The sequence below is a fragment of the Panthera onca genome, chromosome C2, assembly GCF_046562875.1.
Source record: "Panthera onca isolate mPanOnc1 chromosome C2, mPanOnc1 haplotype 2, whole genome shotgun sequence".
Classification (NCBI taxonomy): domain Eukaryota; kingdom Metazoa; phylum Chordata; class Mammalia; order Carnivora; family Felidae; genus Panthera; species Panthera onca.
In genome coordinates this window covers 67,638,970-67,664,494 of record NC_138347.1, presented here as the reverse complement: position 1 = coordinate 67,664,494, position 25,525 = coordinate 67,638,970, and the positions used below count along the sequence as shown (strand labels likewise).

The 25,525-nt window shown below is 38.9% G+C and overlaps 1 protein-coding gene across 4 annotated transcripts in view; it reads right to left on the bottom strand.

The window, feature by feature from the left end:
• Positions 1-2,661: 2,661 nt before the first annotated feature.
• The window catches only part of CD86 (CD86 molecule), a 67,999-nt gene continuing 45,135 nt past the window's right edge, over positions 2,662-25,525 (bottom strand). For 2 of the 4 annotated variants that reach the window (XM_060639812.2, XM_060639811.2), the window contains exons 3-7: positions 21,546-21,881; positions 18,950-19,255; positions 15,867-16,016; positions 7,155-7,200; positions 4,507-4,627 (exon numbers count right to left, since the gene is read on the bottom strand). In XM_060639812.2, the coding sequence (XP_060495795.1) occupies positions 4,534-4,627; positions 7,155-7,200; positions 15,867-16,016; positions 18,950-19,255; positions 21,546-21,881 (932 nt within the window). In that variant the 3' untranslated portion in view covers positions 4,507-4,533. Of the gene's footprint in view, positions 3,717-4,506; positions 4,628-7,154; positions 7,201-15,866; positions 16,017-18,949; positions 19,256-21,545; positions 21,882-25,525 lie in introns of those variants that run through there. The other 2 variants (XM_060639813.3, XM_060639814.2) reach the window with 2 other exon arrangements.

Here is a 25,525-nt window from a genome sequence, read left to right as displayed (position 1 = left end):
TTCTCTCTCACTCTATCTCTCAAAATAAATATTAAAGAAGAGAAACAAAAAATGAAATGCAATAAATGGGAGATACATTTCAGGGTGACTGTTGTTCATCAGACCTAGGGTATAACTTGTTCAAACTGGAACAGGCTCAAAATTTGTGTCTAAAGATAGTGCAGGACTCCATATCTGTTAAGCATTTTTTTCTTCTGGAGTTAACAGGCAGATGTGGTAAAAGCCAATGGGATCTCACTTTTATTATAAGATCCACAGTAATGCTGGCATATGGGTGAGAGTGAAAGCCAATATAGTAATATGCTTTTAATATGAAGGATTATACTGAAGACAGGTGTCTCTCTTAATCATCTTAGCAAGGGTCTTATGTTTAGGCTGTTTGCTTAGGTGTAGAATAAAACCAAATCTGGGGTGCCTGGGTGGCTCGGCCGGTTGGTTGTCCAGCTCAGGTCATGATTTCACGGTCCGCGAGTTCAAGCCCTGCGTCAGGCGCTGTGCTGACAGCTTGGAGCCCGGAGCCTGCTTCAGATTCTATGTCTCCCTCTCTCTCTGCCCCTCCCCCTCTCACACTCTCTCTCTCACTCTCAAAAATGAATAAACATTAAAAAATTTTTTTAAATAAAAAAATAAATGAATAAAACCAAATCTGCCTGAATAAGGGGAAAAATATGTACGCACACATGTGTGTATGTATGTATGTTTATATATATATATATATATATATATATATACTATATATACATATGTATATGTACACACACACGTGTGCACACACACTTATAAATAGGCATAGTGTGTCTATGGAAAGATACATAAGAACCTGGAGATCATAGTTGTCTCTGTGTGGCTAGGGAAAAGAAATGTGAGGAGACCTTTTCTTCACTATTTATCTCCTTGTTTCTTTTAATGTTTTGGACAGAATGCAGGGTAAGAGAGACAACAGACTGGGATCAGTAGAGATTGTCATGTTCTTGAATTGAGGAAATAAGGGCCTGAATGAGAAAAGAAGGGGTGGGTGCTGAAGTCATAAGAATACTTGCCTGGTCTTGTGATAACCAAATGTGGCAGGAAGGTGGGGTGGCAGTAGGTACTGAGGGAGAGGCTGGAGGGCAGTGGTCAGAGATGACTCTTTGCTTTCTAGCCCAGGTTAACAAATCTGAGAACACCGTGAGAACACTGAGGAGGGTGGATTACAAAAGAATAAGTGGCAGGGGTAGAGGTGGAGGAGTTGGAGGCAGAAGTTGTAGTTCGCTTTCCTTCTGACCCAAAACTCATTTTTGCTGGTCATATCATGTGTCTTATCATCCACAGCTTCTGGTCTTGTGAGATGATGGAGTGGCTTCTGGAAATCTCAGTGATGCATCCTTGGGAGGCACCACCTCAGAGGGTTGAGGGAGTGTAGTGCAAAATGTGCTGTAGGCACTCAACCAACCAAAATGGTATTTCTTCTATGGCTGAGAAGCAAAGGGGCAGAGGGGCTGATGCTTTGCAAAACTTCCCCCAGCTCTGCCACTTACTAATTTAGTGACCTTGGGTTAATTACTTTGACCACTCTATGTCTAAGTTTCTTCATCAACAGAATGGTCATTATATCCCGATACCTCACAGGGTCATTGTGAGGAATAAATGAGATAATGAGTTTAAAAGTTTAGAAGAGTGCCTGGTACAAGGTAAATACCCGTAATGTTAACTAGTAGTGTTATACTTAATGACATCTTTTAACTGTTCTTGGCTTTTCTTCCCCCAGACTTGGAACACAGAAAATCTGGAGAATTTAATATACAGAGGAAGGATGTTTTCACCAGAGGCACATTAATGTTTCATTCAGTCTTTGAACAAATAGTTTGGAGGTACTCTTAGGTGCCTAGGATTCATTGGTAAAGAAATTAGACACATTGCTGCCCTCACAGAACCTAGAGGGTTTTTTCCCAGAATTTCCTTGGGTCTTCTCACATGTAGCAATATATACTAAGTGCATGCTATATGCTAAGTGAATATACATATATGTGTGTGTATGCATTTATTCATTTTTAGTTGAGATATAATAGACATATAACATTGTACCAATTTTAGATGTACAACATAATGGTTTGATATATGTATAGATTGTGAAATGATTGCCACAATAAGTTTTGTTAACATCCATCACTACATATAGTTACAAACTTTTTTTCTTGCAGTGAGAACTTTTAAGATTTACTTTCTTAGCAACTTTACAAATATACAATACAGTTATATGCATTTATTTTATAATCAGGGTATTTTAAGGAATATTTTACATTAAGATTTTGTTTAATGTATATATGAGCACATAATTTAAAATTACAGAATATAAAAGTTACAAACTGAAAACCAAGTATCCCTTCCCTAACTCCAAACTTCCCAGTTGTCCTCAGAAAGAACCTCCCTTACTTGATTTTTTATGTCTCATGACTGAGATAAACATATAGAATCATATAAGCCCCCTTTTCTTATACAATGGTTGGGGAAAGGGGAAGAGGAGGGTTTGGGATGAGTCAGAGGCCATTAGCCAGGGTGACTGGAGAATGAGGCTTCCATAGAGACATTAAGAGGGAGAAAGTACATTAGGAAGACAGAGGAAGTAATATCAGACTACAAAGGTTAAGTAGTACCATTGAAGTAGAAGCAGAAAATGGAGACTTTTAAATCAATTTAAGAAAAATTTATTAAGAACTCACTATACGAAACATGTTAGAAACTAACAAGATGCTTATGGCCTAATGAAGCAAATGCAGGGAAGAACACACAAATGGTAATATTACAAGGACAAGCATGGCTAGTACAGCTGTCTACAACCTTCTAGATTCCTTTATGTAGAATAAGAAGAAATATTTCTGTGGGTTGGGCCTCCCAAAGTTCTCTCTTGGTTTGGACTGAGGCTGCCTCGTCCCTTAGTGATGCTGCTTTAGAGCCAGGGTCATCTGACTCATCTCTACTGGGCTAGTATAGTCCTCTCGTGTACCCAGTTTCCCCATCATTTATAATGACATATAGACAGTCCTCAGATATAAATTTGCCAGCCCTGCTCTTGGCCAGCTGATCTCTCCCTAGGGCACCTGCCAGCTAAGTTGGCCTCTAGATTATTTACATCTTGGTCCTCCTGATTCCACTCTAGCTCTTTGTGTCTCAGAAGTAAGTTGAAAGAGTCCTAAGCTTCCTTCCATTTATCCCATTATCAAGATGATAGCTCTTCCTCCCCAGCTCTGCCTGCAGCCAGATGAAACATCACAATAACTTATTATCCAAACTTCTCACCAACCACCATGAAAGCTGCTGTCTGTTTTAAGTCCTTTTGTACAGACTGTCCACCTGTTGCTAATCCCAAGGTTTGTCAGAGGACTGGACAGACAGGACATTCATGTGCATCTCTGTTGTCAAGATCTTTCATTTCTTTTCTCTTTTGAGTGTTGTGATCTCTCAGTTGGCTCTTGCATAGTTGCCCTGGACCATCATCTCAGTCATTTCTTTCAAGAAGAGAAGTAGGTTCACAACGTGCAGTGCTTGACCCAGTGTTCTCTGCTAAGGCTTATCTATAGCTTGTTCCGCAGGCAGATCCTTCTCAGGTTAGCAAGGGCCCAGATAGAAGTGGATCCAGGATCCAGAGCTGATTCCATCTTCATTGTTCTTAATTTTCCAAATTTTGAGTTGGTCTGCTCATCATTGTCAGCACGCCAAGCCACCATTTTCCTACTGATCTTCACAGAGGGACAAGAGCTCCTCAGCAGTGATTTTCTCAGGGCATAGTAATTACATTATTATAGTACACATCTCTTTATGTTTCTTTTTTCTTTTTTTTTTTTTTTTTAAATTTTTTTTTTTTTAACGTTTTATTTATTTTTGAGACAGAGAGAGACACAGCATGAACGGGGGAGGGGCAGAGAGAGAGGGAGACACAGAATGGGAAGCAGGCTCCAGGCTCTGAGCCATCAGCCCAGAGCCCGACGCGGGGCTTGAACTCATGGACCGTGAGATCGTGACCTGAGCCGAAGTCGGACGCCCAACCGACTGAGCCACCCAGGCGCCCCTTATGTTTCAAGATATTAATAGCAATACTATAAAAGCCATAAAATATATAACTCCCACAAGACTGAAGAGGTAGTTATTCAGTCACAAATATACAAGATAGAATGAGGCACTACCTTAGAATTATCATAGATAAAAGCCATTATTCCAGTAATTGGGAGTTCTACATAAAACACAATTTATAAAATTAAGAAAAGAAGGCTGAATGTGAAACAGGAGGTGTTAGTCTTAAACATTATTCCTGAGCCAGGAGCCAGTCAGGTGAGCTTGGCACACAAATTTGCTCTGAAATGAAAAGAAGCAGTTAAGTTCTGCTCCTGAGGTAGGGAGCAGAGCTGGCATTACAGAGTGGCTTTCTCAGACGGAGTCCTGGAACCTCCACTATTATTAATGGTAATAATAATATTAATAGACAAGAAAAAGGTAAGCCCAAAACTTGAAGGGAAAGGCATATAAACAATGGACAGTTATATGGACTTTATTCTTTAATTAAAAATGTGTAGTACTTTTGTCGCCTGAGGCTGTCTTCAAAATGTTAACACACTGGGCTTCATCAGATCTCTCAGGTACATGGTATGGTACTCTGGAAAAACAGGAAGAAAAAAAACTGGGTGAGATTTCACAATACAGCCATTTTATTTTTCTAGATTTCAATGACAGGGTGAAACATAGGGGGCCACTGCAATAGCAATAAGGAGAAACAAACTATTGAAGAGAGAGAAGGGGATGTGCTGTTCATGCTTCCTTCAATTAACTACCCTTTATTTTAGTCTGGGCCTGCCCCTGCCATGTGTTGATTCCTTGCTGCCTTCTCTCTGTAGGCTCTTCTGGCTATTTCTGAACTGGGTCTGTGAGGACAGGCAACATCTCAGCACCTGGGCTCATCATCCAGGATTCCTAGATTCACAGCAGCTTATGCATTAGGTCAATGCTGAGCACTCTGGGGGCTGTGCATCCTGGGGTTATGACTGTATCTTTGTGACCAGGTGTTTGACTTAGGATTGCTTTGACCCTATGACTGTGTGGCCAGAGCCTTGATATTCTTGAGAGCCCTGTTTCTCAGGGAGGATGGAGTACAAATAATCTGATTTCATCATGTTGTGAAAGAACTGATCACCAGGAATCCTTATGCATTCTTCATGCATACATTCATTCTGTCAAAAAATATTTGCTACACTAGGAATTTATCCAAGGGATACAGGAGTACTGATGCATAGGGGCACCTGTACCCCAATGTTTATAGCGGCACTCTCAACAATAGCCAAATTATGGAAAGAGCCTAAATGTCCATCAACTGATGAATGGATAAAGCAATTGTGGTTTATATACACAATGGAATACTACGTGGCAATGAGAAAAAATGAAATATGGCCTTTTGTAGCAACATGGATGGAACTGGAGAGTGTGATGCTAAGTGAAATAAGCCATACAGAGAAAGACAGATACCATATGGTTTCACTCTTATGTGGATCCTGAGAAACATAACAGAAACCCATGGGGGAGGGGAAGGAAAAAAAAAAAAAGAGGTTAGAGTGGGAGAGAGCCAAAGCATTAGAGACTGTTAAAAACTGAGAACAAACTGAGGGTTGATGGGGGGTGGGAGGGAGGGCAGGGTGGGAGGGAGGGCAGGGTGGGTGATGGGTATTGAGGAGGGCACCTTTTGGGATGAGCACTGGGTGTTGTATGGAAACCAATTTGACAGTAAATTTCATATATTAAAAAATAAAAAAAATAAAAAAAAAATTAAAAAAAAAAAAATTTGCTACAATAGCCAAGATATGGAAACCTAAGTGTCCACTGATAGATGAATGGATAAAGAAATTGTGGTAATGTACATACAATGGGATACGATTCAGCCATAAAAATGAATGAGTATTTTGCCATTTGTGACAACATGGATGGACTGTTTTTGTTTTTAGTTTGAATAAATTGAATTTAAAAACAACTGAAAACTTGAACTCTTAATAAAAAAGCACTTCATCATATTTTGTCTACTTTAGCCCCTAGTATGTGGACAAAAGATAATATAAAGAAAAGGATATACACATTTCCCCTGTGTCATATTTAGGATTGCTTATTTAGATTTGATTACGTAAAAAATCTAGAAAGAAAGCAAATAAATGAAAAAATAAAAATCAAACAACTTATAATACTGCTCAGCTGAAAGCAAATGTAAGAGAAACTAAGCCCTGATGAATAGCATTTACTTTTCCATGAAACTCTTTTTCAACATGTTATATATTTACCAAATCACTACCATGTAAATGTTATGAATACATCCCATTATCTGTAAATCGGTAGATGCCATGAAAATTATAACTATAGAAAATTGTTAGTATTATAAAAAGGCTACTTTCTATGAATTAAAAAATATCTGCTACTATAGTTTCATAATAGAAAAAAATTATTGAGCACCTACTATATGGCAGGCACTGAGCTGGGTGCTAGCAGCACAATGATAAGCTTAACTGTTATGGTCTGTACCCTCCATAAGTGTGTACTTCACAGACGTTAATAATGTAACTGCACAAAAATGTAAGTATTGCCTGGTGTTATGAAGATAAAGCATAGGGATCCATATGATTCTATAACAGGTTAGCATAATCTAGTTTAAGAATGGGTTTTTTAGAAGTGCAGCTCGAACCAAGATGTGAAGAATGAGTAAAGAAGTGGCAGAAGAACATTCCAAGTAGACGGCACAGCAGATGCAAAGACACTGAAGTTACAGGGAACATGTTATCTCTCCTCACTTATTTATTCATTCCATACATGTAGGATTCCCACTAGTCCAGGCATCGTGATAGGTACCGAGGTTACCATGTGAATCGTATACAGCACACACACACCACACAGACCACCTTTGGTGTTAATTTTTTACTTTACCATGACTGAGCTTGCCATGTCCCTTGAGCATTGTGTACTGGACATCCTGCCATCCATTTATAGGTAGAACATTTCCTTCCAGATCCTGACTAGTCTCATTTTCCTTTCTTTCTTCATTCGTGCATGTTTGCTAAGGGCGCAGCATGCCTCAGATTCAACTGATGGTCAAGTTATAAATTCTCTGGAGATGGTACCTCTTTCAGCAATGTTGTAAGGTCAAGACTCACCTTTCGTTGGTCTGTTTGCTCTCTTTTCTCTCCCCTTTGATGGTTTCTGAAAGAGACCAAAACAACTTTAGAAAATGTATTGCCTTATAGACACTAAACGAGGGAAAGTTTGAAGAGAATCCAGTCCTAGGACTCAAAGAGAAATCATGTGCCCATACACGTGGAAAAGATGGTTACTTGATGCAATTTCAGGGGGACTGAGAAGGTGTTTTTTTGCATCCAAAAAGCAAATGCTTTCCTTTATTCACTGTGTCTTAAGTTCTAATATTGGAAATAGACTTTTCACATATAGCTCTACTCTTTACTAAAATAAAAATACTACTGGGAGGGGTAACACATTTAGTTTTAGCAATCATTTAGTGATTGGAAAAGTTTTCAATCCTTTTCTGAAAGTAAAGGTTTAGAAGAAGGAATAAAAGGAAATCCTGGATATGTTGATGCCTAAATGGTTGAGTCAGCTGGCACTACCCAATATTATACAATGTGGCACGGATGGGCCTAAATGGGAAATCTCTAGCTGGCTAGATCTCCCAAAGCCTGAGTTGCTACTGATATGGGCTTACCACTGATGCAACTTGGAGTATGAATTCCTTTAGGCTAACTGTTGTGATAGTGCTTTTGTCTCACTCAGAATCTTGCAACAGGGATTGTTAACCTGGATGTCCATAGAGAACTTTAGGGAGTAAAACAATACCCTTGATGGGTTTTAACACTTCCTAGCATTGGCAGTTCTGGTGTGTGTGTGTGTGTGTGTGTGTGTGTTTAAAGATAATCAGCTTTATTGGGGGTTAATTAATATACAACAAAATCCAGTGATTGTCTGTATAGATTTTTATGAGTTTAGCAAATGTATGCAGTCAAGTAACTACCACCATAACCAAGATATAGAACATTTATATAAGCCCCAGTAGTTCCCTCCTGCCCCTTTTCAGTCAATATTTTCCCCTATCCCATCCTCTGATAACCACTGATCTGGCTAATGTCACAATAGTTTTGCTTTTTTAAAATTTCATAATTCCAAATGATCATAAGTGTGTGGTCGTGTGGTCTTTTTGTGCCTGGTCTCTTTCTCCTAGCATACTTCTTTTGAATTTATACATGTTGTTGCATGTTACTAGTAGTCTGTTCCTTTCTATAGCTCAGCAGTATTTCACTGTATGAATATACCACCATTTGTTTATCCATTTACCAACTGATGGAAATTTAGGATACCAGACTTTCAGTATTTCAGCTGCTGTGGACATTTGTGTATGTATCTTTGTGTAGACATATGTTTTTATTTCTCACGGGTAAATATCTAAGATTTCTGGGTTGTGTAGCAGTGCATGAGAGTTTCAATTGCTTCACATCCTCTCCAGCCCTTGATATTTACCAGTACCTTTAATTTTAGCCATGTTAGTGAGTGTGTAGTGGTATCTCATTATAGCTTTAATTTGTATTTCCTTAATGACTAATGATGTTGTGACTGTCTGACTGTGCTCATTGTCTATTTGTATATTTTCTTCTATGAAGTATGTGTTCAAGTCTTTTGCTCCTAGCCTTTTGTTAAATGGATTGTCTTCTTTACTAGGTAGTAATTTATAATTATACATTCTGGATATATAGTATATAAGTTCTTTTCAGATATGTATTTGGAAACATTTTCTCCCAGTCTGTGGCTTGACTTTTAATTTTTTTAACAAAGTCAAAAGGGCAAAAGTTTTTTAATTTTGATGAAGTCCAGTTTATCAATTTCTACTTTATTTATTTATTTATTTATTTATTTATTTATTTATTTATTTTTGAGAGACAGAGCACAAGTGGGGGAGGGGAAGAGAGAGAGAGGGAGACACGGAATCCGAAGCAGGCTCCAGGCTCTGAGCTGTCAGGACAGAGCCCGACGTGGGACTTGAACTCACAAATCATGAGATCATGACCTGAGCCGAAGTCAGACGCTTAACTGACAGATCCACCCAGGCGCCCCCAATTTTTACTTTGTGCTTACTGTATCCTATCTAAGATTTGCCTAACCTAAGATCAAAAAGATTTTCTCTGATTTTTAAAAATCTCTTAATTTTAGCTCTTATTTTTAGGTCTATGATCCATTGCAAGTTATGTTGTGTGTGTCAAGGTTCATATTTTTCCATGTGGGTATCTAATTGTCCCAAAACCATTGTTGAAAAGACTATCCTTTTCTGCATGGAATTACCTTAGCTCCTTTGTCCAAATCAGTTGACCGTATGAGTTTACCTTTTGATTATCCCTCTTGTTTCATTGGTTGGTATGTCTGTGCTTTCACTAATACCACGCTGTCTTGATTACTATAGCTATATAGTAAATCTTGAAATAAGGTAGTATAAGTCGTCCATTTTTATCTTGTTTTTTAGAATTGTTTGGCAATTGTATGTCTTTCACACTTCCACATAACTTTAAAATTAGCTTTTTAATTTCCACTAAACAGCCTGCCAGTATTTTGATTGGTATCTCATTGAATCCACAGATCACTTTGGGCCAAACTGATATCCTAATATCTACTCTTCTGATCCATGACATGGCATATTTCTCCAATTATTTAGGCCTACTTTAATTTAGTCAGTAGTAATATTTTTCAGTTTTTGGTGTACAGGTCTTGTACTTATTTTTAAAAATTTACTCCTAACCTTTTAATATTATTTGATGCTACTGTAAATGGTATTTAAAATTTTTTTCAGTGTCCAACTTGTTTGTTGTTAGTATGTAGAAATACAACTGATTTTGATTTTGTGTATTGACTTCGTATCTTGAGACAGCTACACACAATTAGTTCTAATAGCGTTTTATGGATGCCTTGGGCTTTTCTATAAACATGATCATGCTATTTTTGAAAAAAAGACAGTTTTTCTTCTTCCTTTCAACACGTATGCCTTTTCTTTCTTTTTCTAGATTTTTGCACTGGCTAGGACCTCCAAGAAAATTTTGAATAAATATAATACATTTAAATGTGGTATCTTTTCCTCATTCCTGATCTTATGGAGAAAACAGTCTTTTATCATTAAATATGATGTTAACTGAAGGTTTTGGTATATGTCCTTTGTCAGGCTGAGGAAGTTCCTCTATATTCCTACTTTTATGAGAGTTTTTCTTTCTTTTTGAAAATTATGAATGAGTATTAATTTTGCCAAATGCTTATCTGTATCCACTGACATGATTACATGGCTTTTCTTTTTGGTTTGCCAATATGGTGAATTTTATTGCTTGATTTTTTTTATATTGAGCCTATCTTATATTCCTGGAATAAACCCCACTTGATCATGATGTATCATACTTTTAATATATTGCTAGACTTTAGTTGGTAATTTTGTAAAGCATTTGGCCATTTATGTTCCCAAGGCATATGTGTAGTTTTCTTTCCTTATCAGAGCAGTCTGGAAACTGACTTTAAGTAGTAGTTTGGGGGCAATCATACAGCTCATCTCATCTTTTCCCTTCTTTCAGGGATTACAATTTTCTACAGCTTGTTGTCCAAAGTCTGAAAACAGTTGTTTCATATTTTGTCTGATTTCCAGTTTACTGTATGAGGGAAATTCCTGTAGCAGTTCATCCTACATGGGAGGAAGAAGTTTATATCTTCTATATAATTTTAAAAATTTAATAAATTAAAAAAATTTTTAATTTTTACAACTCAGTCATATTTCCTTACATCTTCTTATAATCATGCACTGAGATGCCCTTTGAAGCCACAGTTAAGTATGATATTTGTACTCTATGGCAGTTCTTCAGATATTTGAAGGGAACACCTTTCCCATTCCCAAAGCTTCCTTTCTGGCTAAGCATCCTCAGTTACTTGAACTATTTCTTATTTGACTGAACTTCTAGACACTTTATATATCTGGCTAGGTTTTGTTTTTGTCAAGGTTCCTTTTTTAAAAATAATGCTTATAGCTGAATACAGTTTTTCAGATGTCTGTGGACTAACATAGAATATTTATATTGTCTTTTCATACCCATGACAAAATCATCACCATTTAAAAAAAAAAAAAGCTTCTATTTTAAAATAAAAGTGGACAACAAAAAAGCAGATTCTAATCTTGTGTATTTGATTACAAATTTAGCATTCTGAAGGCCAGATGTAATGATATCACCAACTTTCAGTTTTTAAGTCTTGTGAAGGTTTCTGTCTAAATAGTGGTTAAAATTATTTATTTCAGAAAAGACACTTGCCCTTTAAGAAATCATTCCTGAAAGAGCTGAGACTCTTCCAGGTTTGGTGGAGGGAGGCAAACTGTAAAAACTGTTGGTTGCTAGGGCTCTATTACATACAGATTTCAGTCACACAAGACCCAAATGAGGAAGTAAAACTTCAGGAGGAGCTATTTTTAGTCTCTCTCCCCAATGGGTAAACTGATAGGGTAACTTCTGATTGGGAAAAGACAGTAATTCAAGGTTACAATTTCTCATGCCTAATCTGCTTTGTTTGACAAATCAAAAAAGAGAAGAGAGATTAGAAACCAGCTAGAAGAACTGTGGCATTTCCCTTTTATTCATTTAACAGCCTGAACAGAGTAAATCTGGACGGTTGGGGCATAGAAAAAGTATAATTACCGAACAAACACTGGAAAAGACTTCTGATGCCAAATTATTTAGCTAGAGGGCTGTCTCCTCTGAGAAACAGATTAATATTGGATTAGGAGGAAGCTCCATTTTTGGAGAAATTCCTACTGGTTATCAGTAAGTTGTGTCTCTGTGGATGGATCATGACTGCTTCCACGTCTATTTGTCAGCAGAATTTAGTTCCTTGTGGTTTTATGACTGAGATCTCCATTTCCTTGCTGGCTTTCAGCTGAGGGCCAGTTGCAGATTCTAGAGGCCACCCACATTCCTTGCGTCACGGCCCCTTCTCCATCTTCAAAGCTAGCAATGATGTGTTAAGTCTGTCTCAACCTTTGGATTTCTCCTTCTTACATCTCATCCCTCTAACCCAGCCTGGGAAAGATGCTCTGACTCATGTGATTAAATTGGGCCCACCTGGGTAATTCAGGATTATCTCACCATCTTAAAGTCAGTACCTTAGTTACATATACAAAGTCCCTTTTGCCATGTGAGATAACATAATAGGTTCTGTGAATAGTATGTGGACATCTTTTTGGGGACATTGTTTAGTCTATCATATAGGCAGTGCCAGAGGTATCCACAAAGCAAAGTGCAGACATTGCTGAACTACAGAAGCCAAATTTACAAACACATCTACATAGCATGGTTACTTGGAACATGTCCTCCTCCAGTGATATCAAGACTCTTCTCTTTGACCAAACTCACTAGCACAGGTGATTGTCTGATCAAACTTTCCCTAGAAATATTCTTTATCACATTCTTGGGAGGAAGAGGTCATATATATGCTATGTTCTCTTGTTATTTTCTGCCTTTTATCATTCATAGCTCAGTTTGACTATTTCATATGCATACACACAGCTTTTTTTCTTTTCATATTTTTATTTAAATTCTAGTTAGTTAACATACAGTGTAAAACTGGTTTTAGGAGTAGAATTCAATGATTCATCACTTACATACAAACCCAGTGCTCATCATAACAAGTACCCTCCTTATACCCATCACCCATCTAGCTCATCCCCCACTCATCTCTCTCCATTAGCCTCATTGTCAACAATAGCCAAGCTATGGAGAGAGCCCAAATGTCCAAACTGATGAATGGATAAAGAAGATGTGGTGATATATTACTCAGCCATCAAAAAGAAGGAAATCTTGTCATTTGAAATACAAAGCTTCTTGAACCCCCTTTCAACTTCTTTCATATATACACACACATCCTCTTTAACTCTATAGTCCATTCTCCTGAATTTTTCTGATTTCCTCTTGGGGGAAGAAACATTCTTACTCTCCTTTTCTCCATTTCTTCTTTGTTTCATTTGTGAGCTAATCATTCCAAAGTAAAAGAAAATTTAGGAAACAGCTTATTTTCAAGCTGAAGCCTGCTTCTGCACATTTAGCTAATTCTAAATGGCAATGAGATTGAAAGAAAAAGCTCAAAATTGTCACCTTGAGAAGTCAAAGCTTTGATAACCACGATATATCTCTACATCTGACCCTGTGTTCTGAATTTTACACTTTCATATCATAGAAATCTATTATTATATCAGCACACTACATACTTTGGTGGTTTGAATGACTCTACCATAGGCTTAGTATTCATTTATTGAAATTGGATAATCAGTCCCCAATTTCCTGTGTTGTTTTGTTTTAATATAGCAGGATGATGGGTTGTCCGGGTGGCTCAGTCAGTTGAGTGTCAGACTCTTGGTTACCACTCAGGTCATGATGTCACAGTTTGCGGGATTGAGCCCTGCATCAGGCTCCCTGCTGACAGTGCAGAGCCTGCTTGGGATTCTCTCTCCCTCTCTCTCTCTGCCATTCCCCAGCTCATGTTCTCCCTCTTGTTCTCTCTCAAAATAAATGAATAAACTTAAAAAAATATACATAATAGGATGCAATGAATGACTGCTAATGTTATCCATCTATTTTCTAGTGGATCTTATAATCAGTACACTGACTGAGCCAGCCAGGTGACCCAAAATTTTATTTATTTATTTATTAAAGTTTATTTATTTATGTATTTATTTATTTATGTATGTATTTATTTATTTATTTAAGTAATCTCTATACCCAACGTGGGCCTCAAACTCACAATCTTAAGAGCCCCATGCTCTTCTGAATGTCAGAATGGCTAAAATTAACAATGCAAGAAAGAACAGGTGTTGGCAAGGGTGCAGAGAATAGGGAATCCTCTTGCACTGCTGGTGGGAATGCAAACTGGTACAGCCACTCTGGAGAACAGTATGGAGTTTCATCAAGAAACTAAAAATGACACTAAACTATGATCCAACAATTGCACTATTAGGTATTTACCCAAAGGATACAAAAATAAAGATTTGAAGGGGTACATGCACTCCAATGTTTACAATAGCATTATCTACAATAGCCAAACTATGGAGAGACCCCAAATGTCCATTGACTAATGAACGGATAAAGAAGATGTGGTAGGTATATACAATGAAATATTACTCAGCCATTAACGAATGAAATCTTGCCATTTGCAATGATGTAGATGGACATAGAATATATTATGCTAAGCAAAATAAGTCACTCAGAGCAAGACAAATACCAAATATCATGTAATTTCACTCATTTGTAGAATTTAAGAAACAAAACAGATGAACATATGGGAAGGAAGGGAGTGAAGAGAGAGAGGAAAACAAACGACAAGATGCTCTTAATGATAGAAAACAAACTGTGAATTGACAGGGGGAGGTGAGTGGGAGATGGGCTAGATGGGTGATGGGTACTAAGGAGGGCACTTATGATGAGCACTGGGTGTTGTATTTAAGTGATGACTAACTGAACTCTACTCCTGAAACCAATATTGCACTGTATGTTAACTAACTAAAATTTAAATTAAAAATTATAAATAAATAAATAAAATCATTTGTGAACATTAAAAAAATAAAAATCAGTATACTGAAATCTGAAATAAGATGCTGATCTGAAGCATTTACTCATCTGATGCTTTTTACCAAAGTGAGTAAGAAGGTTACCTAATTATTAGCACCAACCAAACTTCTACTACAGGCATTACTGATATAAAGTCCAACCTTACTCTACAACTTTGCCCAAACCAGCCCAAACCACAAAGAAGCATAAGATTATTATAAAGCCAGGTGCAATTTTGTCCCCCATTAAGCACAGGGCCACTTTTATAAAAGTCAATGAGGAGGCTGCTCAATGCAGTGCTATTTATAATAGCAAAACTATGGGAACATCCTAGGTGTCTACCAATATGGAGTTAGTTAAATAAATTAAGGTATATCCACAAAATGGAATATCTCACAGCCATTTAAAATGATGCTGTAGAAAAAAAATAAATGATGCTATAGAATGATACTTACTGACATTAAAAATTTTCTTGCTACATTTAGTACAAATAAGTTAGAAAACAGTACACGTGGTATTATCCAAACTGTGAAAAACAGTCCTATAATATTATTCCAATTATGGAAAATAACATAGATTCCAGAAAAATCTGGAATATATACACCAAAATGTTGTCTACATAACTATTTCTTTCTTGTGGAACTATAGATGATTTTTACTTTCAGTATAATTGGTAATGGGTATGTAATACTTGGTAATCAATAAAAGTTAATATTATTTTTATAATATTATTTTATATTATATTTTATTTATTATTATTTTTATAATAATATTATTTTAACAAGTCAAGAGGGAACAATTCATCCCACTTTCTTTTCCTCAGAAACCTAGACTTTTAGAGATGAGAAGGTGAATCTTATGGTCATCTAATTCTCCCCTCCTCCCACCAAGCTTCCCTGCTTGAACTCTGCCAGGTCCATAATCACTAACATTTAGAAGTGTTTTCACCATTTTACTTCATTTAAATGTTCACAGTGAACTCATGAAGTGAGGTAGGTAAAGCAAGGAATAATCAGCTTTGTCTGGAAACCAGAAGTACCTTTGTAAACCTTAGAAATGTTGCCTCTCCTAGAAATCCAGAGCAATGTTGAGTCCCATCTATATGGGCTACAAACTCTGAGGGAAAACCTTTTCCTCCAGCCACTTGCTGACTTTTTGCCAGTCTGAGCTCAGTCAATGAGCTCCAGAAGGCAGCTGATCAGGAGGTAGCTGCAAAATAGCAATCTGTAGAGAGGACAAGCACTGACTCACCACATTCATGAGAGGGGCCAGGCTGCTTCTTCTTCCTTTTCCTTAGTGTTTTAAAGGACACCATCCCACAAAAAACAACAAACATTACAAGTACAGCCGCAATCCAGAGGAAGTGGCCTTGTTCAGGGTCTTTATCCTTAGGTTGTGCATCTAGAAATGACCACAAGTTTTCAATCAGCCAGGAAGGTTGATTATAAAAGGTTTATAATTACTGTTGTCTTCATTTACAAGTCAACATCTCCCCAGGGTTCTACTGCCAGAGGAGCCTGAAATCCACAATCTGAGGCCATAGAAAGCCCGAGTCACAGGGCCTCACAGCTAAGAACCAAGCCATTGCTCCTGGCCAAATGCTTGGACTAAGCTACCTTCTCTTCCCAGAGGTTGGGATGACAAGGACTGTGATCTAGAAGAAGAGTGTCAAACTGGCCCTTGGTTCTGTGCATGGATATGGTACCCATGCTGAAGGTTTTGAATGTATAGTCATCTGTGCAGCAGCATGCTTCCTCAGCCCAGGCATAGTCAAGCCCTGGGGTCCTGAAGTTTCCCTTATAATAATTTTTCCATCCACTATCATCTGTAGATCAGGTGTCAGACATACCTCACTTGGACAAATATAACAGCTTCCTATCTCCAGTTTTGCTTGTTTGTTTATTTGTTTCTTCCACTGAGGTCACAGTGGAAAAAGCAGGGCTTTCAGAATGTATCACCTACTAGAAAACCTTTGATATCTTTTCATGCCCTGAGGAAACCGGTTTAGAATCAGCTCCTGGGAGGTCAGGACATTCTTTCCTGCATGGGGACTTCTAAGTTTCTACAAAGTTGAAAAACAGACTTTGGAGAGAAAGCTTATAACTGAGTGGCCCATTTTATAGACAATTTATGGGAATGATTTGAATAGTTAATCTCAAATTACAGGCAAATAGGAACCACTGACCTATTAGTTTAGCTGCAATTTGTGGATCCATACCTTGTTCCTAAGACATTAACAAAAGGAGTTGCTGCCATTACAGGCCATATTCAACACTTTTTTGAGTCTGTCCCAGTTTATCCCACTTGAGCCTGTTTGGCATTCCCAGTATAGAGAAGTTATACTTGATAACATGGAGACTGCTACCTTTTGACACCCAAAAAGATTCCTTGATTCAGGGTCTACTCAATTTCTGATCAAGCCATAGAACAGGGATACAGAGAGGCAAGCCCTGGCTTCCTGAGGCAGCTAGAGCTAAAACATTTCTGAATATGGTGATAGCTGGGAAGGTTTTGACAGTAGTGGAGAAACAGCAGAAAGGTGAGACATGATGAAGCTACAGTGGTGGTAAGGCTCTGTTCATTTGTAGACTGTGGGAGGCATGGCAGAGGAAGCCATGGCAGAAGGCCCCAAGGCATGTTAGGTGTGGTGGTGTTGCTGGCTCCAAACAGGTGCTGAACCTCAGGGATAGCTTAGGAGAGGCTACTATTAGGCCAACAGAGGTTACAGTGAAGCAACCAGGACAGGCTATGTGGCCTATTTACTGGACTCTCAGAGGCAGAAGTGTCTTAGCAGGAGGAAATCAGTAGAAGGAAAGGATTGGGCCACCGGTAAAGCTTATTGGCCCCAAGGACTGTCCATAAGAATGTGTCCATGGACCAAGTTATGTTTGAACAATGAGACACCAGGAGAGAGGAAACAGCAGGGTTAGAGGATTAAGAAAGAAGTTGAATGGATGCCTTAGAAGAGGAAAAAACCAAAAGGGAGAATTGGAGAAGGGGCCAAGGTAAGCAGAAGGCAGACGTGTGGGAAAAGGGGTCAGGATCAGAAGCAGCCATAAGGGCAGTGTGGGTACAGGGTCCCTTTATTCCAGGAGAGAATCTTGGAGTTACTGCTCCTCACAAGTGAAGTCTCAAATATGGATACATTTCTTCCAGGGCAAAGCCAGACTTTAAAATGTCAGGCTCGTATTAGCAGACACTGCTTTATCGTCAGCCCTTTCCTCCAACTAGACTGGACCCTGTACTATACTGTCAACATGCCACAAGAACTTCTGCTTCTGAGTCTTTCCTTGATGCATATGCCCACCACCACCACCTGTGCCCATATCAGATACTGTGAATTGATTTTGGTCCTCTCACTTTTCTTTTTTAATGTATGTTTATTTTTGAGAGGGAGAGACAGAGTGCAAGCAGGGAAGGGGCAGAGAGAGAGAGAGAGAGAGAGGGAGACACAGAATCTGAAGCCGGCTCCAGCCTCCGAGCTGTCAGCACAGAGGCCAACACAGGGCTCAAACCCACAAACTATGACATCATGACCTAAGCCAGAGTCGGATGCTTAACTGACTGAGTCACCCAAGCGCCCCAGTCTTCTCACCTTCTAAGCCTGGATGCTGAGAATTTTTCTTTCTGTTTAGGAAACCACTAGTCTGATGCCTGTCATCTCTTCACCATACTTTTAAAGCCCAGTTATCTTTTAAGATCCCATTTCCTTTAGGAAGAATTCCCAAGGAAGTTACCTACCTCTGAATGTCTATAAAACTGATTATCAGTCATTCTTGTTTTTAAATTTGGTCACATATTTCCATGGGATATGCTTTAGACTCTAATTCCAATCTTTTTAAAATCAAGTTTTCCATGTGTTTACATCATGGAGTTCTGATTCTATTAGAAGGTCCTTGAGGGCAGAGAGCATGTCTTACACCTTTCAGCTTTCATGTCTGCAGTCAACAATGTGTAGAATGGCTCTATACTCAGCATGTACTGTTATGTATGAATGTATGTATGATGTGTGTGTGTTTGTGTGTATGAATGAATGGAAGAATTCTAGCCTGGAGGAATCTTGCATTTTCTGACTGAATTTCAAAATATTCTATCCAAAGGTAGCCCAGAAGACTGGGCTAAGAACATACTTCCTCAAGTGCAGCATGCGTTCATAGTTTCTGGGACCCTGCAGCACTCAGATGGAGAGGAGACCTCTGTCTGAGTCCTCCCTAATAGTACCAAAAAATGACCCCATTGGAGGTTTCCTGGCAAGCAAGGCACATTGAGTGATCTGCCTCAACCATTTGTGTATAATACCTGTTAAAAGAAATAGTCTTGAGAAGCAGCTTTACCTATATTGAAAGGTAGGGAGAGCAGCATCTCCAGTGTCTCCAGTTTCAGGGCACAAAAGACGCTCACATTGTGTGCTTCAGGGACTGAAAAAGGCAAGCTGATAGAAACGTTGTATAGTTCTGTCACATTATTTTGAGATTTCTTCATGACAGTATCATACTTAGTAGTTGAATTCTCAGTGTTTAGCTGAAAATACATCTCCTTAGGTTCTGGGTAACCTTGTATAGATGAGCAGGTCAAATTTATGATGCCAGAATTTTCTGTTCTATTAGAAGTTACTGTTATTTCAGGTTGACTGAAGTTAGCTGAAAGCAGAATAAAGAGACAAAAAAAAAAAAAAAAAAAGAAATCAGTCTAAATTTAGATGTGTCTAGAAGATAACTGCAAATAACGTTCTGATCTGGGAACTCACTGGGGGCACATCTGGGAGCCTCCAGGTGTGTAAATTGTGGGCCTCAGTCCATGGTGAAAGCTTCATAATGACCCCACATTTATTTTTCAAGAATAGAGTTTTGGACTATGCTTACTTCCAGCTTACCCAAATCAGGGGGGTACTCTCTGAGTGAAAGGAGGGCTGAAATTGAGTCACCAAAGATTCACAATGAGGCCATTGTGCTGGAGAGTGGAGTCTTGGGAAGGAGAACTGGTGTGACTTTAGAACTCAGCAGTCTCGTGGGGTACATTCCAGCTTGCCAGACTAAGGAAGCAGAAAGGGATTGACACCAGCCGAGTTTATGGTGCTGGCATACTCTGGGCCATATCTTCCAGAACCCCAAGCAAGATAGTGGTAAGTGAGTGGATGGGGATTTTGGATTTAGAAATTCAGAATATTGGTTTTGGGCATAACTGTCAAGTTTTCTACATCATATACAAGATGAAGGTCAAACCCAGCCATTTTTAGGGAAAATATATGATCTTGATAAACACAGAGATTCCCCTGCCTTGGTTTGCCATTCAGATTCCTGTGGCCATTGAGGATCACTGGCACCTAGCCCCTTCTGCCAGCCAGATCCCTGTTCTTCTTCAGTAGTCACTGGGTAGCTTTCAGGTTCTACATACTAATTTATAATTTAGTAGATTGCCTTTAACAGTGATTTGCATGTCATCTTTGTAAGTTTTGCTGTAAGTACCCTGTTTTTGTAAGTTTTGTAAGAACCCTGCCTATACTTTATGGAGTCTGTAGAAAGTGGGTTGCCATGGTGCTACCTACTTCACCCTCCTTAACAATATCTGTGGAATCACAGGTTGGAAAAATGATTGTGTCCCACCAAAACACACCATGTTTCTCAATGGTATCTGGCCATACTTTAAAAACATTGATTTAGCATGTGTACAAAATGTTCCAAAAGTCCTGCAGCCTACTTTAAATCACATAAAGCTTAAAGGGAGCAACTCATCATTCTATTTCTACTTTGCCTTTGGTTTAACTCTGTGTTTTCAGAATCAGTGTTGATCTGCCTTTTCCAATTTCATTAAAAATTAATCTGAATCTAGTAATCTCACACTTGGGTATCTACCTAAGAGAAATGAAAACTTAACATTCACACAAAAACTTGTACATGTTTACAGAAGCTCTATTTATAATAGACCCAAAACAGCTATAATAACCCAATGTCTTGCCATACACTGAGTGGATAAAATATAATACTCCTCAGCAATAGCAAGCAACAGGCTTTTGATACATGCAACAATTTAGATGAGTCTCAAAGGCATTATGTTGAAAAAAAGAAGCCAATCTTAAAAGGTTACGTACTATGTGGCTCCATTTAAGTGACGTTTTCAAAAGTTAAGACTGTAGGATGCAAAACAGGAGTTATGCATATGGAGAGGATATGATAATAAAGTGATACAGCATGAGGAAAAATTTTTAGGGTGACAAAAATGTTTTATATTCTATTTGTAGTGGTGGTTACATAAATCTATACATATGTCAAAATCAACAGAGCTATGCATCAAATAAAATAATTAATTTTACTGTATTATAATAAAAAAAAACTGTAGTGATATGTAGACTTTTCAAGGCCTGGAAAAAAAGAGGAGCTGAATTGTCACTTTTGGGGATTATGTGTTCTGGTTTATTTCCCTTCGTCAACCAGGCTCTTGGTTGGTCAGCAAACAACTCATAAGTGACCTACAGGAGGTTGAAGAAAAAACCCAGATCAATCAGCTATTACCTTTGCTAGTTGCTCTAGGCAAAGATTTAGTGGGTGAGAAATCTTGGACCAAAGGAAAAAATGAACATAAAAGAAATCTGAGGCCTATATAGCTTTGTAAACTTAGTAATGGCCAAATTACCCATGGTTTTCCCTTGGCCACTTTAACTTTGTTCAGTTAGCTCTATTTTGCCCCCAAAGCAGATTCTTAGTGATCCTTCAGAAGCAATCTATAAAAAGTACAAGGACTTTCAGTTCCCTATTACCAAACCTTGCCTTCCCTTCAAATGGACTTCCCAGAAATGGCTGGCCCTTGCCTTCTCTCTCCAGGTACCACCCCCACCCCTCTCACCTCCCCAACCCTACCCCCTGCAACATTTCTCTGTTCATTGCAGTCTCATCTGAGAAGGTCAGGGATCTGAACATGCCCTTGATTACATACCAAGCACTGATAGGTCAGAACTCATTTGGTGCATGGGAACTAGTCCTTTGGGCCCTTTATAATGAATGAAACAGTGATATGTGCCCTTGTCCTTGATCTGAACATTGTGGAGTCTCAGGGTCCAGTTGTCCTTGTCAAAGCTTGTACGGCCCTTATATTTGAGATGAACATTTTGAGGGTTCTCTTTGCCTCTGAATAGCTCATACAGAACCAGCTTATCCTGGTCCTGCCAAAATACTACCAGCTCATCCAGGCTTATGTTTTGAGAGTTTGTAAAATGGCATGGCAGTTCTCCAGTCTTGTTGAAATATGCTTGACTCTTCATGGAAGAAACACCTAAAAAAGGAAAGGTGGAGATTGGAGAAGGTGAAGCAAGAAGGAAAAAGAAAAAACAACTCCATTTATCTTTATACAATACCCAGATGCTATCTCACCAGTACAGATACTAAAGAACTAGGTATTAAACTCTGGAATGTGCAATATACTGGCATCTGGAGAATGGGACCTTTGTTCTCTTTCACTCCACTGCTAACTAAAGTGGGCCTTGTGCAAACTGCAACCACTATGAAATGCACTTTCCTTATCAGTTTAATGAAGGGGTGGACTAAATGTTCCAAGAATCTTTCAAGTACTATGGTTCTGTGAATTTAAATCCCAAGACAGGGAAAACCAGCAGAGTTAGATAATACATTTACATTCACCCATCTATTAACCTTCCTGTAACCTGAATATTGATTCTCTTCATTGTAGCTGTTACAAGGTCCATTACTTCTATGCCATCACCAAAAGTTCTCCCTTCCTTTCCCTATCCCCTTATCCCTTGGCCTGCTATAGTTGAAAGATTTCTGATAATGGCAACAAATTTGATACTCCCTCCCTTTCATTATGCCTTGATAGTTGGGTATTACATTGAGTAATATCTTTGAAATTCAAACAGTTCCCTTTGTAGAGCTTCCCTCATGAATACTGCTTTCCATGGCCAGCTCGCCCAAGGATATAAAACAGTTTGGAAATGACACGGTCAACCAAAGCCTCTATTTTCAGTGACCTCCCTAAGCTCTTTCAGGGATCAGAAGGAGAACTGTGCCAATATGATGGTTGTTTTGGGTTTGTGGTGGTCAAAAACCATTTAAAGTACATGAATAAAATCCTGGAAATGAATCATAGATGAGAAGGTGAGGATGTGCCTTTGGAGTACTGGGGAAACCCCAGGTACGAGAAACTTGCTCTTCCCCATATGTGTTGCCACTGGAAATTTTTACAACCCCTGGAGGACATGCTGGGAAAGTTCAGATAAAGGCTTTCACCCCTAAGGACATAGTGAAGTGTGGAAGGGATGTGGGCCACCTAACTCCTTAAATGTGATTGATTATAGGGTTTTTGTAGGACTTGTTCTGAGTCACAGAATTACGTATGAGTTGGCCAAGAAATTAAGTAGTAGTGGGTGAGAAGTGCAGGGTTAGTGGGAAATGAAATGCTGTTTCTTAGTTAATACGAAGTTAAATACCACCCTGGGGAGAATGTTAGGGTGGGTTTTGAATAAAGCTTCATCATTCAAGACTTCAGTGAAGAGATGTTGACATTAAGCTGGAAAGGAGAGCAGGTTGGTGAGAGAGATGAGAGGAGTTTCGTTTGAGGTGTTCTTTGAGGGTGGTGGGAGAAATTGAATTGATCTGATCAATGGGTTCCTCTTCTAAGAGGGAGTAGGACATATAACAGTGACATGCACTTGGCAAAATTGAACTATTCAAAGTGTGGCCCAGTGAGAACACATAATCAAGAGGGTTGGGTGGTCTTGCACTCTAAGGGAAGAGGACTCTGGGCACTCTTGAGAGTTGTTAGCACAAGTTCAAATCACTGACTGTTGCATTGTGCTCACTAGAACCCTGTAAAACACTTGGCAAGTATAAAATGCAACATGTATGGGATGTGTTCCCATATTGGAGGGTGGTGAGAAAATTTACCTGAGTACCTGGAACTGTGAAAGGGGAACCTAAGGAAGATTTACTTACAATTTACAGCAATTGCCTTACAAGGCAATCCGAGGGCTCCTGCTACTTCTTTGCTAAACTCTGAATGATAATGTAAGAGTGCCACCTGCTGTAAAAGCTTCTAGTAGCTATATCTCTGGGGAAACTCATTCTGGTTTTATCGCTAATTTACCATATATATATATATATATATATATATATATATATATATATATACAGGGCAGATGACCTAAAGGCGAAACCAAACTCATAGTTGAAAATTCTACCAGTTAATGGTCAACATTAAATTATTGCTTAGTGGTCAACTGTGTCTTCTGGGCTTGGAAATGACTTCAACTTTGGCTTCTTCTTTTTGTCTTCTTTGTCTATGACTGTTTCTCTGCAGAACCTCTCTCTCCTTCCTACTCACTCTTTCCACTCACAGATCAGTCAAAATTCTTTGACTCAGGTCCCACCCCCCTCCTCCCAAAGATTATAAGGGCTGTTCCTTCCGCCCATCTGACTGCCCCAATCCTCACCTACCAATCAAAAGTGAAAGGCATGGGCATCACTAGGGGACTGGACAGAAATGCAGAATCTCTGCCCCACCCCCACCACCAGACCTACTGAGTCAGAATCTTCATTTTAACAACAGCTCAGTTTGAGAAGCTGGAAGAGAGGATCTCTACCTCTGTCTTTGGAGTAGAACAAAGAAGATAGTGATAGGAACAATTTATTCCTATTTGTCCCTCCTCCCTTTCCCCTCACTCTAGGGTAGAAATCACTCTGAGGCCCATCTTGAGTGGAACTGAAAATATTTCACAATTTACATTCCAAGTTCCTCACCAACCACTGGCTTACATGACATCACTCAGAGCTACACATGCTAATTTCCTCTCTGACAATGTGGGGAACATTTAGCTCAAGGTCTATTTTTCCTAAGTGGCTTTAGGCCTCCCCTGTTATGACTCCACACCTTAGGTCACCCAGTTACTGGACTCATTGAGACTCCATTGGTGGTTAAGCATTGAGATTCTCTCCCTTGACCAGCATCTAGGTAACAGAAAAGGTCTGGGTCTAGTTATCACTGATTGCTATGATGATGTCAGGAGCTAGGCACACAAGAATCCATCTAGACACTTCCCCGATCAAGTAGAGAAGTTTGTTTCAAAGGGTACTTGAGGACTTTCTTAGCAATATAATGTTTAAAAGTTACACAAAACTGTAGTGTTATGACCTTGTGAGGTCTCCGACCACACCTGGGACTTTAGTCTTTCCAGGCCACTACCCCAAATGCATGTCTTATACATTCAAGGTCCATCTTCTTCTCATGTTACTATGATTATTTATGCTCATAAATTTTTCTTCTTTTACTAAACTTCCTCCAAAGCTTTACCAAGCCCCCTGGAAATCTCATTCCATTGTAATAAACTCCTCTACATCTTCAATCTCTTCATCAAATATTTCCCCCAAGGTTGTGCTTTCATTGGAATCTGGCCTACCTGAAGGCCACCCTTTGTCCCCAGCTACTGCTTGTTTTAGCACATTTCGAGAGGACCTTGAGAAACACCCTTCCCCTTTTGAGGTGTTCACCTCTCTCACTGCTGTTACTACTAATCACTTGTCATTACTTCTTTGCTCACTGAGGATTTTGGCAGTAGATGCAAGATCCTTCTTTCCAACCAATTATTACTATCAATTTGAGTGATTTCAGTATGGATAAGTTCACCAACAACCTTGCTTCAAGTTTCTTTGGTCTTTTCCACTTCAAAGATCTTCATCCACAGGCTATTTCAGCAGCACCTCTCCCATGACATAACCCTGAACCTTTTCACCAAGAACATCTCTGCTCCTAGAATCCTAAACCTCAATGTACTTATCTCTGTCCACAATATATCTTCCTCCAACATTTGCTCCTGACTACTCCACCTAAGTTTGTTCTCTGACTTCATCAAGACCTCAGCTCTATCCAGTTTAGACCCTGTAGTGTGGTGCTTACCAAAAGACCTC